Here is an 18703-nt window from a genome sequence, read left to right as displayed (position 1 = left end):
AATTTGGGTTTCCCATTTTCCTCTCCCACATTTTTCTCTTTTCTGCAGGAGAGGTGGTATCCACACTAATAAACTGATGCAGGGATTGACTAGCTCAAAGCCCAACTCCACTGTGGGGCCTTGGGCAAGTTCCTTAATCTAAACTTTCATATCCTTATCTGTAAAATGAGTCAAATGTTCTCTGTGAATATAGGGATTTGTGAGGATTAAATGAGTAAATACGTGTGAAGTCCTCACCACATAGGTCCTGGCCCAAAGTCTGAGTGTTCATTAAGCATTAACTATTAGGATGTTCCTTCATGGCACTTATCACCATGGGCAATTCTATATGCACTATTTTCTTTGATTATGCTCTCTCTCCCCCTACTATACTGTAAGCACCACGGAAATAGGGGAAACACCTGCTCTGCTCACCAAAGCACCTCTGTGTCCAGCACAGTGCCGGCCTACAGTAAGTGCACAGTAACTGTTTATTAGTGTTGAGTGCATAAGATTAAAAAAAAACAAAAACCTTTCTCAAAATGTGTAGCATGTGGTCAGATGGGGACACGATAGGCGTAGGTGAGATGCAGTGTAGGAGGGGGAAGAACAGCTTAGATCAGGAAAGAAATGAACCGAAACATTCAGGGAGGGAGCTCTGGCTCCACTATGGACACTACTGTTCCTACTCCCCCATCCCTGCTTTCCCCACTTCTTCAGTGGAGGGCATGACTAGGATGACTCAGGTACCTCACCGTTCTAACCTCTAACAGACTCAAGAGGTAAGGTTAGGGACGGCAGGCGGCTTTGAAATCCTCTGAGAAGATGATGTCCTAGAAAACCTAACAGGAAGGAACTGGGATTTTCTGAGCAGAGACCAACTTGGTTACAGTGAAGCAGCACGAAAGCCAATGAAGGCAGAGGGCCTAGAGACAAAAAGGCGTCAGGAAAAAGCCATGGCCTCCAGGAGAGGAAGGCGCAGGGGAGGTGCACCCAGACGGGAAGCACAGTCAGGCCGGTCCCTGGTGACTGACTGCCAAGCCAACTCTTCAGTTTCAGGCCTGGGGGCTTGAGAGAATGGTGGTCCAGCTGAGACAAACAAACAGGTCTCTTTGAGGAAATCTCCCTGTAGGAAAGACAGAAAGCTAAGAGTTTGCTTACAGAGATGTTAAACCCGAGGCAATGCTCAAAGAGGGAGAGAGTGCCACAAGGACCCTCCTTGCCAGCCTTCAGCCCAGCTCACCGCCCCCACATGTCACAGTAAGATGTGCCCTCTTGCTCCTCGTCCTGACCTATGCCACCTGCCGACCCCTCCCCCGTAACTCCTGCCCTCTATAAAACCTCTCAGATTTATTAAACCCCCACCCCCGCTCCAGGCAGGCTTCCTGGATGACACCTCTTTCAGCATCTTAGTATTTCATATTTTAGTGCCTGGTTAGCACGGCAGTTTAAAAGATCAACTATCCATATCTTATACAAGTCAGATGTTCCACCTCCACAACAAAACTGGCAACACTTCTGGGCAGGGACAAAATCAGGTATTTCTTCTGCATCTTCCTCCATCCAGGCCTTGGGCCTAGACAGTGCCAGTCTTTCAGTGGGTGCCAGCCCAGAAATCTCGCTACACTCACTGATCCTGCCGGAGACAGGCCTTCTGGCTCTCAGTGGGGAGACCACGTGGCACCCAGCCCCAACTGGGCCTGCTTCGGGCACATGGTGCATGTCCATGGCCAGGGTTGTGGTGGCAAGGACAAGGCGTTCAAGCCAGTTTGATGAATGATATAGCAGAAGGCCACAATCCTGCCTTACCAGCTGAGAGCACAGGAGCAAACTGATTCATCAGTAGCATTTGCTATTTTGTTAAAACTGATTTTAACAATACAATTAAACTATGCAAATAAACGTAAAGGTCTCCTTTAAATCATTTTCCATAACCTCCGATTGCTCAACAGTGATATCTGGGCTGCTCCCACACAAGTACAGCTTTGTTTGTTCTAGCTGGTGAACAGTCCCTTTCTCAGGGAAGTATTGTCAAATCCATTTAAGGCAGAAAAGTAATCCAACAGACAATCCTTGGAAAACAAGGAAAACACAGAAGAAATAAAAAAAAAAAAAAAAACATCTTTCTATACCAGAGTAGGATCTAAAAACATTGCTAAGGGAACCAGAGATGAGTCTGGCACCTAGTAACTGTGATGCGATCCTAAGTGACCACGGCCAGGCCATGATCTCGGTCTGGTTCAGTGTCCTTCTGTAAAATTCAGGAGACTAATTCTAGTGAATTAGTCAGAATAGCTCAATCCAGCCTGGATCACAAGGGCAATATGATGACAATAAATTACCTGCAAGACAGGGGAGAGGGTGTATTGCTTTGTTATATAAAGGTTACACAGAGAAGAGCACAACACGGAGAGCTCAGAGCCAGGGAGAGCTCAGGTGGGCCACGTGCCTCCTGAGGTCGGAGAAGCACTGGACACCACCTGGCCACAGAAACCTGAGTGTGGAACTGACTGCTGCTTGCAAGAGCTGACTAGTTGAGAAAGCCACTTCATCAGGCACCAAGGCCTGTATTTCAGAACAGCTGGATGCAAGTTTCTGTGTCATGGCTCTAATGCACCAAAACTCTACTGACCAAATTCTTGCTGTGCAAACCTCAATGCTATTGATAGAGGCTGCACTGAAGCAATGGACTGGCGTACCAAAGAAAAACAGAAAAGAACAAGACCAAAATATTTTTAAGTGGTTACTTAAGGTCTCCTTTAAATTATTTTCCGTAATTATCGAGCCAGCAGTCCATTGTTATTAATTCATATTCAGCCTGTTTAAGCGGCACCAGCAACGCAGGCTAAAATCAAATGCCTCGGTAATTTCCTAACTTTCGAGTGTTATTTTCTTGTCAGTTAAATTTAAAGCAGCCCATTTGTGACCACATTATACCAAGTTAATCTCATCTAAAGTGCTTCTCAAACCCTAAGAGCTACACTAAGGTTTTATACTAATGAAAGCAATTTACATAAATGAAATTTATGTCAATGCATTTCATGACAAATTTTTTATTTTATAATAATTAGAGTACTTATATGATAACATCTGTTGATATTCACAGTCTAAACCTGGCAAAGATTTAAACCCACAACATTTTCCATGCATCATGTACATTATCTGTGAAAAGCAATAAAAAAAAGCAATGAATGCATTAATCATACCAATATCATCTGCAAAGCATAAATCTGAAATACCTTTCACGTCAGCTCAAACTGCTTTTTATTTTTTACACACCTGATTTTACGCCATCTGTAAAAGGGCAAGACAAAGACTTTTGAGGAAATTATATTTCTTGGCTGTTTGACTTTTACAAAATACTCAGGCAAAGTTGTGTAAACAGAAGATTTACTATACGACTAAGAAAAAACGATGCAGTTAAAAGTCCATTTTTATTAAAGGACGGTGTAATGACCACAGCGTTTTCACATTGCAGCGTGGTGTCATATTTGCATTTTTTACACCTGTTTTACATTTCCCCTCGTCTATCTATCACATGTGTTTTTACAAATACACATCAGGCCTAAACCTATTCTATGACATAAACAGCAGAAGCAAGACTCTGAATGACAACATTTTAGGCTCTAATTTCCCTATCTTGATGGACATCAAACCAACATCCCAGCCACCACCTGACAACATCAGCGTGTCCTTCCCAGGGCTCCAGGAACAACTTCAAAGTGAAAACCAACATGAATACACCACACAGATATTCTTACTAGCTTCTTAAATTTTAGGTAAGTTTGCAAAAATGCTTACCAAAAAAGTTTACATAAATGTGAGCATCTCTACTCTCTACTCCAATGATAACTATGAACACTTTCTTAGGGTTCTAGCTGGCTAACAAAGCCCATCTGTGAGCACATGTTATGAGCAAGCTACTGGTGTGATCAAGTTTTCACTTTACCTGGCTCCTGAGCACACAGATACTAGTCTAAACTTTAAAAGCAAAATGATACTTTCTAACCTCCATGGTGCTGAAGCCTCAGGAACATTCCCACTGAAGTGTTTCTCTACCTTCACCAGGCAGTGAACACCCACTTTCCAGAGTGTCAGACGTGACACTTATATTACAGCATTACTGACTCATAGCTTTGATGCGCACCAAGATGTGGTACACAACAATGAACAATAAAACCTGAACTAATTCTTTCACAAGGACAGCGCCTGAGACCTCCACCCACGTCCTTTGAGGACCGTTAAGATTTTCATTAACAGTTGTCTGTCTGCTGGTATCAACAAGCCTTTGACTTCACTAAGTGTTTCAAAATGTTAACCATAAGCCTATTAACAAATTCCTCAATAAAACATCTTTACAAAGTAAGTCAGTGACAGTAACTTTCAACTGTTTTACAGCAGGAGCTCCGGACACAGGAATAGAAACCAATTTACAAACCCCAAACTCACATATGGTGCTACTGCGGCTAGACGCACAGAAACCTCCCCCCACTGCCGCTGCTGCCACAGCCTAGGCCATTCTGAAGGCCTCTCACCACCCCAGTGCCTGAAATCTTTTAATGGCAGCAGTTACATTAACCAAAATGTGATGAACAAGATATAGCATGAATAGAGCTTGGACCCTGCCCTGCGAGAGAGAGTCTAGTTGGACCAGCTGTTAGACTGAACCATGTACTAACAAAAGAGCCATTTTTGTGGGTTAAACCTGGCCGGGCAGCAGCCAGTTCCTAAGAGTCCCTCTAACAAAATCGAATGCCCTGCAGGCAGGCCCACCCAATAAACCATAGACAAGGTATAGGAGCTCCTCCAGGAATGCAGAGAACTACAGTTCTTTCTCACAAAGCTCAGTGAATCAAAAGTGCATTCCATCACCAAGTGGAAACTCTGTATCTCCTGCACCCAGAACTCTTCATTCACTCAAAGGTACCAAACTAGGTCAGCTGCCCCATCCCCACTCTTTATCTATTTCTGATACAAGTTTGTTTCTGTGCTGAACACCAGAGGTCCAGTATCCATGAGTGAGAAATCAGACAGCCTTCCCCCGTGGCGGGGGGAGGCCTCTGATGCTGCCGGGACCACCTGGCTCCTGCCCTGGAGGGCTCCACCTGCTGGCATCTTGGGTAGTTGGTGCCTGGGTTCCAAAGCTTCACCCTCGGCACCTGCTCCCAAAGCATAAAATTTCCTGATTTTGTAAGCTTCCCACTTGTCCCCACATGACAGTGCCTATTAAAATGTATCTTTATGGAAGGCTCACACCCACATTTCTAACTGACATTTTGTTCTTTCAATGCAGTCACCCTGCAGTTGCCAAACACCTCAGAATACATTTACATGTCACTTCGAGACCTCTCCCTCCTTGTGTCTACACGAAGAGAAAGAAAAGCAAAACTCCTTTACAAATGCTGACCCCACCCTGAGTCTAAGCACTCCAAATGTCGAAACTTCCTGCCTCAGCCTTGGCACTGCTGTGCTCAGAGAACTCATAGAGTCTCACCATGGCCTTTGCATCGCCACCGAGGAAAGACAGTGGGCTGACGGCAACTGAAACCCACGGCCACTTCCTCCACCTATGCCATGAGGACCCCTCGGGAATTTTCACACGTATAGTCACTAAGTATCTGCACTGATCTGAGCTACCAAATGCACGTGAACTATTTGGAACTAACCATATCTTGGAATAAAATGTATGAAAGGAAAAAAAAAAATCTTCTTTATAGTAAAACCTAGTATAACCCAAAGCGTTGAGAAGTAGGTTTTTCATCCAGGGTAAATGAAAATCCTTCTAAAATGTGTGGTTCAATTTCTACAGCAATAAAATAAATGAATTCTAAAGCAAACTTATGCTACCGTTTCACGTATACCCACCACATAAGCAAAGCATTTAAAAACTGTAACACCCAACAAAGGTAATCTCACTTCTGAAAGATTTATTATAAGTAAAATGACAAGACTGTGTAAAGAACTGAAAAATGTTCACACCCTACTTAGCGAACAAAACAGAACATTTTTTACCTACATATTCAGCAAAGACCAAATATATATATATGCTAACACCCAGTGTGGAGTGAAGTCTTTTAAGGGAGATGTGGGTCATCAGCTCTGCCCACAATTCCCTCCAGGGTATAAAGTCAAGGCCTGGAGAGTGCTGTCACATGGAGCACAGCGGGCCTCCCATAACTCTGCTAAGGGCAGGGCTGCAGTGAGGGAGACATGGGCTTAGCAAGGTGTACACATGCATGTGGAAATGCCTGCTCACAATAAAGAAATTACAAGCCCACGGGGCTACAGTGGACATCTTGTCATATCCATCTGGCATACACGGGGAGCTGTACCTAGAAAATAAATGTGTAGATTCAGACAATGGGTGTGTTTTAAAAGTTGATAAACGTCACTTAACTGCCGTGCAGAGACGATGCGTTAGTTGACGCTCCGACCTCTTCACTCTCCATCTCTCACATCCAAGGTCCAATATTCTGACCCCTTATCTGCACATGTCCTTAGTTTCCTTGCCCTCTATTCCGCCACTGCACTCTTCTGGCAAAAGTTCAGTGCTTGTTAAAAGTTCATGCAACTCAATGACAAAAAACAAATAACCTATTCCAAAAATGGGCAGAAGATCCAAATAGACGTTTCTCCAAAAAAGACATACAGATGGCCAAGAGGCACATGAAAAGATGCACAAGGGCACTAATCACTAGAGAAATGCAAATGAAAGCTACAATGAGGTGCCGGCTCACACCGGCCAGAACGGCCACCATGAAAACGTCCACAAGTAAACGCAGAAGAGGGCGTCCAGAAAAGGGAACCCTCCCCGTTCCTACTGCTGGGGGGAATGTAAATTGGTAAAGCCACTATGAAAAACAGTTTGGAGGTTCCTTAAAAAAACTAAAAACAGAGTTGCCATATGATCCAACAATCCCACTCCGAAGCACATATCTGGACAAAAAGATAGTTCAAAAAGATACACGCGCCCTACGTTCACTGCAGCACTATTCACAACAGCCAAGACGTGGGAACGAGCTAAGTGTCCATCAACAGATGCAGGAATAAAGAAGATGCAGTGTATACAAAAAATGGACTACTACTCAGCTATAAAAAGAATGAAGTAACGCCTGTGCAGCAATATGGATGGACCTAGAGATTATACTAAGTGAAATGCATCAGAGAGAGAGAGAGAAATACCATATGCTGTCACTTACATATGGAATCTAAAATACGACACAAATCTATCCACAAAACAGAAACAGACTCACAGACGTAAAGAACAGATTTGCTGACGGGTAGGGATGGACTAGAGTTTGAAATTACTTGACGCAAACTATTACATAGAGGGTGGATAAACAACAAGGTCCTACTATACAGCACAAGAAATTATACCATGATAAACCATAATAGAAAAGAAGACGAAAAATAATGTGTACACAGACAAATAAAACCGAATCACTGAACAGTAAGAATACCTTGTAAATCAACTGTACTTCAATAAAAGAATTAACAAAAAACAAAACACTTCAGCCTTCATTAAGCCCAACCCAGCACCTTCTCCAAGCCTGTGTAAAAACACACAGGATCTTCACCTTAAATGTTTGCCCATAAATCTCCAGTGACACTGAGAATTGCTCAGCAACCAACCACACTTCACTAGTTCCTTCACTGTCTTAGTCTCTGAGAGAACTGTTTCTTGCCTATTTTCCTATTTCCCCAGATCTCCAACACCCCTCCCTCCCACCCTGACTCATTCTCAGTTGATGACTTCACTTAAAAAAAATAGAAGCCATCAAAAGAGAAAACCACCTCTTCTTCCCAGGACAAACGTAGCAACCTACCTGCACCTGTACACGTACACTCAGCATTCCTTCCTATCACAATGGACACGGCGTGCCTGCACCTCCACCTGCTCGTTCCAGCCCATCCCATGCACGATGGTGCTCTCAGTTACCCTTTCTGGAGGCTCCCTGTTATCGCCTGCCTGAACTCTGATCTCATATCTCCAGCTGCTGACTGACATCGCCACTTAGGTGTATCTCAAACCTGACATGTCCAACACAGGGATTCATAATTCCCTACCCTGATCTCTGCCCCACTTTCCTCAGCCAAGAAAATGACACCGCCCTTTACCCTACTGCTTGAGGCAGAGCCTTGGGATCATCCTTGACCCTCTCCTTCTCCCCACATCCAATCTGATAGTCTGGATTGTCCTACCTTCAAAATAAATGAGAAATCCTTCATTTCTCTCCACATTCCACTGCTACTGCCACGGTCTCGCACCATCTCTTGCCTAGCCTATTACATGGCAACTTCCACACTCTGCCTGCTGCCACTCTTGCCCTTCCACCATCTGCTCATAGCGGAACAGCCAGGGTGAGCTCTTTAGAACCATGGCACTTCTCTGCCTGCAATTCTCCAAGAGCTGTCTTTCACAGGATTAAACCCAAACTCCTTGTCAAGGTCACAAAGTTCCTGTGCTTGGCCCCTCCCTCTCTTTAACCCCTTCTCCCTTCTGTCCCCTCCAGAATGCTGGCCTCCTGGCTCTTCCACGGTCACACCAAGATCCCTGCTGCTCTAGGAATCTGGTCCCTGATGTCTCTTTACCCACAGTGCTCGTTCTCCAGTTCCTCACGTGCTGAACTCCCTTGTATTACTCAGGCCTCAGAGTCCCCTCCCCAGGCCCCTCCATCATAAACAGTGTGCTCACCTCTTCACCCCTCTCCATGCCAATACCCTGCTTTACTCTCCCTCATGACTTATCACTACCTAAAATTACACTATCTATTCATTTGTTTATTGCCTAACTTCTCCACTAGAATGGGAGCTACATGCACTTAAAATAGTGTCTGGCACAGGGGAGGTGCCTAATAAATATTCGTTAATGAGTATTACCTTTACAATAAAAATTAAACTACTTTTTAGAAATTTAAATGTGTGTACAATTGTCACATTGTGAATAAACTATACATGTGGAGAAAGACCACAAGAGAATAGGAAAAAAAAAAAAACTGGAAGTAGTTGCAATAGGAAACATTTTTTTATTTATACCACCCTATTTTAATGTTATATAGCATTGCTTTATAATTTAAAATGTACCTTTTCTATATTGAAAAATAAGTGAAAGATAAGCGAGGATCTAACAGGGCCAGAGGGTCACCACTCTAAACATTAGTTGTGAAAAAGACAAATTCAGCCCAATACGTGGCAGCTGCCTGGACTATGACTGCCTAAGCCTCTAAGTTGCTAGAAGCCTTCCTGGCACTCACATCTAGGCCATGGTGTTGAAAATCAACATCAGACAGGGTTGCCCTGTGACCATGAAAGATGAGAACAAAAATAAAACCATTCCTGTAACAATGACTGTACTCATGACAATAACAGAGTGGAATACAGAGAATCACGGACACCACTCCACAATATCTCAACACAGACAAAACCTAAACACTGTCCAAATCACAAAATACCAAACCCCCACCCCCTTCCCCAGGCTAATGAGAGACTGCTGCTGCTTTACCAATTTCAGCTTTGGTCCCACTGGAGTCCATTCTCCCTACAGACTAGATTTATTAAAATAGTGAGTCATAGAAGAACCCATTTTCTGACAGCATCCAACCCAGATCTAAGCCCTGATCCTTAAAGACTCCAAAATCACTAGCACCAGCCCAAACCCTGTGATAAATTTTTCCCTACACCATCCTCCGGAGATGCCCCAAGGCCCCCCGTATAGGGTAAGTGCTCTCCCTCACTGCAACAAGCAACAGCCCAACTTGTTCAGCTATGGCCATGTTCCTGGTGGTCTCTGGATGGTGGGCGCTGACATTTGTCATGACATCAGTTGCCATTACAGGCCATTACATGCTGAAGTCACAGGAGCCTGGCTGGAAAACTGACCCCAGGACATAATCTCAGGGCTGGTTCTCTGAGTATGTGCCCTGATATCAGCTGATCTTCTTGTCACCTGCCTCTTTCTCCTAAAAGGTGAATGAAGGTAGGGTGAAAAAAAAAGTCAAGTTAATTAAATGTCCTGGTGAATAATATTACTGTTAATCAAGGATGCCCTGCACAGCTTCCAAAGGTACCCTGAGCACAGGGTTAAGAGTGGGGCTGGATGACTGACTCATGGGCAGAGCCTTAGGCAACACTACTCAAGTACTTTAAGCCACATGTTCAAGCCCAATAAATTAGCCCAGGCTTAAAGAAGTCAGGCTGTACACATGTAAGAATTTTAATAAGCTTGGAAAATGCTACCTAGAGCTTATGCACAAGCTTACTGTACCAATGGGATTCCCTGCCACCAGCCACAGAGTGCTAAGCCCCTGACAAGAGCCATCAAGCATGTGGGGCAGCAGGGACAAGGAGCCAGCTTGGTCCAGGCTTCCTCAGGAGTGGGAGACACAGCAGAAGGCTGGCAGCCAGATGGATGGAGAGCAGAATGGGGCGTGCAGCACAGTGGAGCCAACGGCATTTACTAGGAAAACATGTCGAAGGTTTCTTTGGTGGAAATCTGGTCCTCACACACCCTTCCAGAAACTAGCAAACACTGTAATCAATGTCTGCATTTATCCAATGCTTGTTTGTACCCAGAACTGTGTTAGGTACAATAGACAGTTATTTGAGCAAACATGGTCTCTGCCTTCTAGATGCTGACACCTAATATAAATAAAAACAATAAATCTGTCCAGAGGATTACCAAACTAACTGAACAAACATGGAACAGTCTAAAGCATGGACCTTATATAAATGCAGTGGAGTAAGAACTGAAGGCTAAGTCATGGGAGATGACTCTCTAAACAGGGTGGGGCCCTAATGGAACAGTTCCCCTGTTAAGGCTCAATCTTCAAGGTTGAAGAAAAGTTACAGCTTTCAAGAAAAGTTACAAGGGCCGGCTATTGGACTTGGAGAAAATGAACCAATCAGAGAAGAGGGTGCAGCCTGGGGAATGATTTAGAGACAGAAATGCAACTATCAGGAGAAAGAAAACTTGACAACCATACAAGAAACCTAGAGGAAATCAGTCAAGCAGGTGTATGTTTCTCAACCGTTTTTATTCATGGCCCCTTGTGATAAATATAAAAAGCTGACACTCCATTCGTGTTATTTAAAATTTGAAAGGGAATTAAATATCCTAACCAACACCAAATCAGAGCAACAGTGGTTTCAGAATTTGATTTTTCCAAATCACACAAATCATCCCCTTCCTCTAGAGTTGAGAATCACCCAGTTGGGTGGCAGTAACTGTCAACAAGGAAAGAGTAATTATCACTGAATTATTTAGGAAGAAAAGATTTAGATCCTGGATCCACAGGGCACCAGACAACCAGTACTAATAGAAACAGTTACAGCCTAAGGTGACCAAAAAAAAAAACCATGGCACAAGCAAGAATATGTACTAATTACCTGATTAAAATTTTTGAAAGAGAACTCTTTGTAGATGGCATCTCTCTCACTTAATTCCAACCATCCTGCTGCTTTAAGGTCAAGTATCATCTGGCTCCTCTCCTCTGCAGTCAACTGGTGGGTACCTGCTGACTATGAAAAGAACACATTTAATACCTGAAATGTAGAGGTTTGGTTAAATTCAAATACATGTACAGCTCTTTACTTATGTAGAGATACAGAAAAAAAGTGTTAAGGACAACAATTTCTAACTATCTCCGATTCTTTTGTTCTCAAAATACAAAGCTCTCTCAAAAGAGATAAAAACAAGACTAGCTCTGTGCAAAATAAGTTGCCTCCATGGTATGTGGGCTTATCACCCCTTATAAACGCCTCTAACTTTACAACTCAGTTTTCCTGGTTTCTTACAGATAAAGCTGAGATTGACCATTTGGACATCTTACCAAAGATCATAACCAATGGCCAACATTCCAGGACTTAGGAAACTGAGGTAACACACTCACCCAAGGAACTCTGCAAGTCCAGCAGCAGAACCAGGATTAGAACTCAGGACTCTCAACTCCTGGTCCACTCTCTTTGGATGGCCCCATATCACCTCAGCAGCCTTCAGTCCTTACTCACATGGGTCTCAACTATCTGAGCTCATCATCCCCTTTCAATTCTAGTTAAGACCGATCAATCCTCAGAGAGGAAAAAACAAATGCACATTTACAGGGGATTTTGTAAAATAACTTCTGGGCGTTCATACACCCTTTGGGCTATAGGTTAAAAAGCCCTTGCTTTAGCGGAGTGAGTTTTCTCAGAAGCATCAGTAAGACAAACTCCCTCAACCATGTGGCCACAGCACTGCCCACTTGGAAGCACTTGTGCACAACTGTCCACCTTGTTCCTATTCATCCTGCTGAGGACACTCCACCCAGAGTTCTGTTAGTTAACAGGCCCACACTTGCCATGCTACTTGTTTTTTAACTGAAAGAACTCTAAGCAGCATGACAGACAGAAGGAAAGAACACCCTAGGAGAAGTCAGAAGAGGCATGTTCTCATTCTGGCATAACTGCCCACCAGCACCTCCTGTCTTACCCGTACGCTGGGCTACTACCTGCTCAGGTGAGGGAGGGACTGGCCCCAGAAAGAATGAACTAACTTAGGGGTTCCTTATCAAAGGGCAAACACGAGGCTGAGCTGGATACTCTGCCATGAAATTTCAACTCATTCCCACTTCAGAAATCCTAAAACCCTTTATCAGTGTAATTAAGAAGGCAAAGTAAGTAAATTTATAGACAATCTGCAAAAAGGAAAAAAGGATGCTAATGAGCCAACCTTCTAGTTTCTCTTCCTTGCTTAGTCAGCTACCCTTCCCTACAACAGACGATAATGAGAATGCCTCTTAATTAAATAAAAATGCTTAAAGGCTTGTTATCAAAAACCACATACCATTTTAAAAAGTATCTATTCATTAGCTTTTTAATGACAGCTATGAAAAATTTCACAGAAGACCTATTACAGGAAATTACCTAAAAATTTTAAACATTTAAATATTTTAATTCAACTAAGACTATTTTGCCAAGGAAACAGAATTATCATTGAATAGCTGCAAAGAAAACTATTAACTATGCTGTAGGTTATGCAGCAGTCACAGGGAGTCTATGGAGCATACTCTGAGCTGTTTTCCTCTTCCCTAAACCTCCACATCTCCAGTGAGGTCCATGAACTGTGGTCACTACTTGTGTCTACCTAGAAATAGGAACCACGTACAGAACTGTAAAATGGAGTCACTTCACCCATATAACATAAACAGTCCCCTTAAGGACACACATTCCACAGAACCCTTCGTGGTGGACTTAATTTTCTTTCTGTGGGAGCTATGCAGAGAGACAGGGAAAGCATAGGATCTGGAGAGCAATCTTCAATCCAAGCCTAGCTTTGTTACTTTCAGCGTGGATGCTGAGTAAATCTTAGCCTCTCTGAAGTGCAATGTTTTAGAGTGTGGATGTTACAACATACACCTGCCAAGATTTTTAAAAGGCTTAAAGAGATCCTAAGTGTGGAGGCACCCAGCACAGAGCCTGGCACGTGGCAGCCACTCCAAACGCACCTGTTTATTCACCCCTCCCCAATGCCACGACTGTACTCGATCACCAGCGCCCGAGATAGAAGTATGCCTTAGGACACGCCTAGGTGACAGTAAGCACTCAACTTGTGTTCTCACCTTAATGGCCATAAAGCAGAATGCTTATCTTCTCCATCATCGACTCACATTTTTTTTCTATTAAAAAAAAATTCAAACTGCCAAATGGGCTCTAACAAGCAATTTAAGAAAATGAAACGGTGAGTTTAATACAACATATTCCCACTAGGTGGTGCTGCATGTTAAAACTTTCTCTCAAGTCAATTTACCCCCAATATGTTAATGTATAAAACGGGGAAACGGACCGGGCGCCTCTAGGTATTTAAAAAAAAAAAATCAGTGTGCAACTCAAAAGATAATTTATTAGTAAATACTCCAAAAAATTAACACCGAGACAAATGAGTTAATTCAACACTCAAGGCCCCGTTTACAGAGAGCGAGAGACGGTGCCTGCTCTCACCGAGCGGACAATCTAGACGACCCGACAAGCAGCTTTAGTCACACCACGAGTGAAGAATTTTCACAATTGCTTTGCATACTTTTTTTTTTAACACTTAAGTCGTGGTGGTTTGTTTTCTGGTTGGCAATTTCGGAAACTACGATGAAATTCCAAGCAAGAGAAAACTGGAATATGCTACGGCCACCCCTGTCTCAGACCAGCGCGTCGGCAGGAGCCGGGTGCCCAAACGTGGCTACCTGAAGTCCGGGGCCACTTCGGGGCCTGCCCAGGCCCCTTCACCCCTCGGCCGGCATGGCTGGGCCTCGCCCTCCTCCCGCACCGCGGGCCCTCGGCACTCACCATGGCCGCGAGGCTCTGGCTCCTGCCTCTCAGCGCCGCGAACCAGCGCCGCGTCGCCCCCCGCGTCCCCAGCGCCGCCGCCATAGCCTGGCGCCGAGGGCTGCCCGGCGCGCTGCCTGCCCGCCGCCCGCCGCCCGCCGCCCCAGAGCCAGGGGCCGTGCGGGAAGCTCCCAGCTGCAGCCTAGACCGTCCCGCAAAGCCCTGCCCCGCCGCGCAGGCCCAGACGCGGACCGGCCCCGGAAGATCTCCAGGAGCTTCGATGGCGGGCGCACCCGCAGGCCCCCGCAGGCCCCCGGCGCTGTCAGCCCCGGTTTGACGGGCCTTCGGCGTCATCGCCGCTCGGGTGCCAGGTTTCCTGCCTGGTGCGGGGCGGGTAGGAGGGCTGGCGCGGCTCTGAGGATGGACCTGCGGTTCGCTTTTCGGTGTCCGGCCCTCGGGTTGTCGCTGCCTCGCCCACTGTCTGACCTCGTTGGGGCAAACAGCACCTGCGGGCTGAAGGATGTCGCGGACGGCGACAGGAAGAGATGAGCTGCAGGGGGGTCGGGGGGTGACTGGAGACCACTGCACTCTACTAGCGGTTGTGGGACAGTGAACTACAGTGATGCAAACAGGGCCTTCTACGTAGGGGAGCCACCGGTTGCATCTAAGCTCTGCTTTGTTATTACTTAGTTGCCAGTGTCCTGGGCAGACTAACTCATCTTTGTCTAGATAAAATAATTGGGAAAACCTAGCTCACAGTGCTTTCTAAAAGGTAGCACACTCAACACATAGTAGGCATCCCGGAGATAACATGTGGACAGATTTAGATAAATTATATATATATATATATATATGGACAAAAGTCTTTAGTCTTTCTTTTATATATTAGTATTTTATTCTTATCGTTCCTTTTTTTTTTAATATATAATTCACATACCATAAAATTCATCCCTTTAAAGGGTACAATTTAGTGGGTCTTAGTATATTCTTGTATTTTTTTTTTACTAAATAGTTCAAGCAAATTAATAATATGTTTTGCAGAGAACATAGCAATATACTCAGGAATATACTTTTGAAACTATGAGAGTCCAATTAAGTTCAGCTTAGCAGCTGCTAGCATTTTATTTCCCATGTGGACTTGGAAAAAAATAAAGCCTTTCACCTAAAATAGTCTAAAATTCAGACTTATGGCCCAACCCATCTTCTTCACTCTTGCCCACCTGATGAAAACTCAGCAGAGGAATCTTGCTGTAGACCTTCATCAAACATCACTGGTCTCAAGGCATTTATCTGAGACATTCTGGTTTCCTTTGCCTGATGCCATACATGGATATATACAAGAGCTGGAACTGTAGATTGTATTTCCAATATTTACTTTGGGCATTTGGGATCATGAAAAATGTCCTACTATCTTGCTCATTAAAGTGAGAACTGAGAAATTAACTGGTAGTTGTGAAATAATAGGTTGGAGACCCCTCATCATTTTCAGTGGCTTGCTTTCATCATTTTCCTTCCCTAATACCGCTGGACGAGACTGTGACACGTCAGCTCTTGTCATGAAAGCATTAGCAGCAGGATGCTGGTTAGGGTCCAGGGAGAGTGATGTCCACTGACAGGGGCTGTGAATGCCCTGCCCTAACACAGAGCTCTCTTACTAGGATCTAATTTCCTTAGCAAAGATTTACTGGGCACGTCCTCTGCCATGGACACTGTTGAGAAAAACAGCCTCCTGCTCAGTCTTTCATGTCCTGCTTGGCCACATGGACTAGGCCTTGGGCCTGGAACACTTCCTTACCAAAAAAGAGCCCACACAGCCTGTGCCAGCGGAGAAGGCAATGGCACCCCACTCCAGTACTCTTGCCTGGAAAATCCCATGGACAGAGGAGCCTGGTGGGCTGCGGTCCATGTGGTCGCTAGGAGTCGGACATGACTGAGCGACTTCACTTTCACTTTTCGCTTTCATGCATTGGAGAAGGAAATGGCAACCCACTCCAGTGTTCTTGCCTGGAGAGTCCCAGGGACAGCGGAGCCGGGTGGGCTGCTGTCTCTGGGGTCGCACAGAGTTGGACACGACTGAAGTGACTTAGCAGCAGTAGCAGCAGCAGCCTGTGCCAGGCTGATCGGCCTGTGAGAGTACCCTTCCTTGTTTCAGACTGAATGTGTGCTCCTTTGTTCTGCTTAAGTATGGATGTCAATGACCCTGGGGCACACACCCCCATTTCAGAATGTCACATTCGGTGGGGGAGAGGGTTCTTCTGCTGTGGCACTAGATGGGTGCTCTTTGGCCATAGGCTGGGGGTGAGGGACATCCTTGAGCCATGAGGGACCTATGCACACTACTGGGGCTGACCTTGATGTCTCTTCTCATGAGAATAAAAACACTGTTCTATCCCATGCTTGACCGTGTTGTTTTCCTAGATAACTCTAATACCAAGAAGTCAGGGACAGAAGGGTTGGGCTTACATCCCTGGTGGCTGGCATTGTGGTGATTCTTGCTATCCTCCATGGAGTTGCAGTCCCCTCCTGGCACGGGTTCCTGGTATAGTGTTCTCAACAGACAAGTTTTACTGGTCTTGGACCACTTCCTTCCCCTCTAGTTCTCTTTCCCTCAACACCAGTGCTTCCCAGCTGACCCTCTACACTTGGACCTCCCTTCCAGGAACCAGCTCTGTTCCATATTTCCCTCCAGGGGAACCTCTGTAGCCTGCCTCAGCTAAGTGTCAGAGGCAAAGCCATGGATCTGCTGGTCATCCTGGGAGCCTTTCCTCACCCTCCAGACTAGTATTGGGCCCCACTATATATGAAACCATAGGAAAACTCCTGTTTCTTTGATAGGATAACTCCCACTCTGGGACTCTGCCACCAAGAGAAGATTATATCAGTCCAGTTCAGTTCAGTTGCTGAGTCGTGTCCGACTCTTTGCGACCCCATGAATCGTAGCACGCCAGGCCTCCCTGTCCATCACCAACTCCCGGAGTTCACTCAAACTCATGTCCATCGAGTCGGTGATGCCATCCAACCATCTCATCATCTGTCGTCCCCTTCTCCTCCTGCCCCCAATCCCTCCCAGCATCAGAGTCTTTTCCAATGAGTCAACTCTTCGCATGAGGTGGCCAAAGTATTGGAGTTTCAGCCTCAGCATCAGTCCTTCCAATGAACACCCAGGACTGGTCTCCTGTAAGATGGACTGGTTGGATCTCCTTGCAGTCCAAAGGACTCGCAAGAGTCTTCTCCAACACCACAGTTCAAAAGCATCAATTCTTCGGCACTCAGCTTTCTTCACAGTCCAACTTTCACATCCATACATGACCACTAGAAAAACCAGTCTTGACTAGATGGACCTTTGTTGGCAGAGTAATATCTCTGCTTTTGAATATGCTATCTAGGTTGGTCATAAGTTTCCTTCCAAGGAGTAAGCGTCTTTTAATTTCATGGCTGCAATCACCATCTGCAGTGATTTTGGAGCCCCAAAAAAATAAAGTCTGACACTGTTTCCACTGTTTCCCCATCTATTTGCCATGAAGTCATGGAACCAGATGCCATGATTTTAGTTTCCTGAATGTTGAGCTTTAAGCCAATTTTTTCACTCTCCTCTTTCACTTTCATCAAGAGGCTCTTTAGTTCCTCTTCACTTTCTGCCATAAGGGTGGTGTCATGTGCATATCTGAGGTTATTGATATTTCTCCCGGCAATCTTGATTCCAGCTTGTGCTTCTTCCAGCCCAGCATTTCTCATGATGTACTATGCATATAAGTTAAATAAGCAGGGTGACAATATACAGCCTTGACGAACTCCTTTTCCTATTTGGAACCAGTCTGTTGTTCCATGTCCAGCTCTAACTGTTGCCTCCTGACCTGCATATAGGTTTCTCAAGAGGCAAGTTAGGTGGTCTGGTATTCCCATCTCTTTCAGAATTTATTGTGATCCACACAGTCAAAGGCTTTGGCATAGTCAATAAAGCAGAAATAGATGTTTTTCTGGAACTGTCTTGCTTTTTCGATGATCCAGCGGATGTTGGCAATTTGATCTCTGGTTCTTCTGCCTTTCCTAAAACCAGCTTGAACATCTGGAAGTTCACGGTTCATGTATTGCTAAAGCCTGGCTTGGAGAATTTTGGGCATTACTTTACTAGCATGTGCTGCTGCTGCTGCTAAGTCGCTTCAGTCATGTCCGACTCTGTGTGACCCTATAGACGGCAGCCCACCAAGCTCCCCCGTCCCTGGGATTCTCCAGGCAAGAACACTGGAGTGGGTTGCCATTTCCTTCTCCAATGCACTAAAGTGAAAAGTGAAAGTGAAGTTCCTCAGTCGTGTCTGACTCGTAGTGACCCCATGGACTGCAGCCTACCAGGCTCCTCCATCCACGGGATTTTCTAGGCAAGACTACTGGAGTGGGGTGCCATTGCCTTCTCCATACTAGCATGTGAGATGAG

At 45.1% G+C, this 18703-nt stretch overlaps 1 protein-coding gene across 2 annotated transcripts in view; it reads right to left on the bottom strand.

The window, feature by feature from the left end:
- Positions 1-14601, bottom strand: part of PCBD2 (pterin-4 alpha-carbinolamine dehydratase 2) — a 41776-nt gene extending 27175 nt beyond the window's left edge. The window contains exons 1-2 of one of the 2 annotated variants that reach the window (XM_070793602.1): positions 14293-14601; positions 11365-11496 (exon numbers count right to left, since the gene is read on the bottom strand). In XM_070793602.1, the coding sequence (XP_070649703.1) occupies positions 11365-11496; positions 14293-14376 (216 nt within the window). In that variant the 5' untranslated portion in view covers positions 14377-14601. Of the gene's footprint in view, positions 1-11364; positions 11497-13574; positions 13602-14292 lie in introns of those variants that run through there. The other variant, XM_019964945.2, reaches the window with a different exon arrangement.
- Positions 14602-18703: the final 4102 nt, after the last annotated feature.

This window comes from Bos indicus, chromosome 7, assembly GCF_029378745.1.
Source record: "Bos indicus isolate NIAB-ARS_2022 breed Sahiwal x Tharparkar chromosome 7, NIAB-ARS_B.indTharparkar_mat_pri_1.0, whole genome shotgun sequence".
NCBI classification, from domain to species: domain Eukaryota; kingdom Metazoa; phylum Chordata; class Mammalia; order Artiodactyla; family Bovidae; genus Bos; species Bos indicus.
Note: the sequence above shows the minus strand (reverse complement) of the source record. Positions and strands in the feature narration are given on the sequence as shown.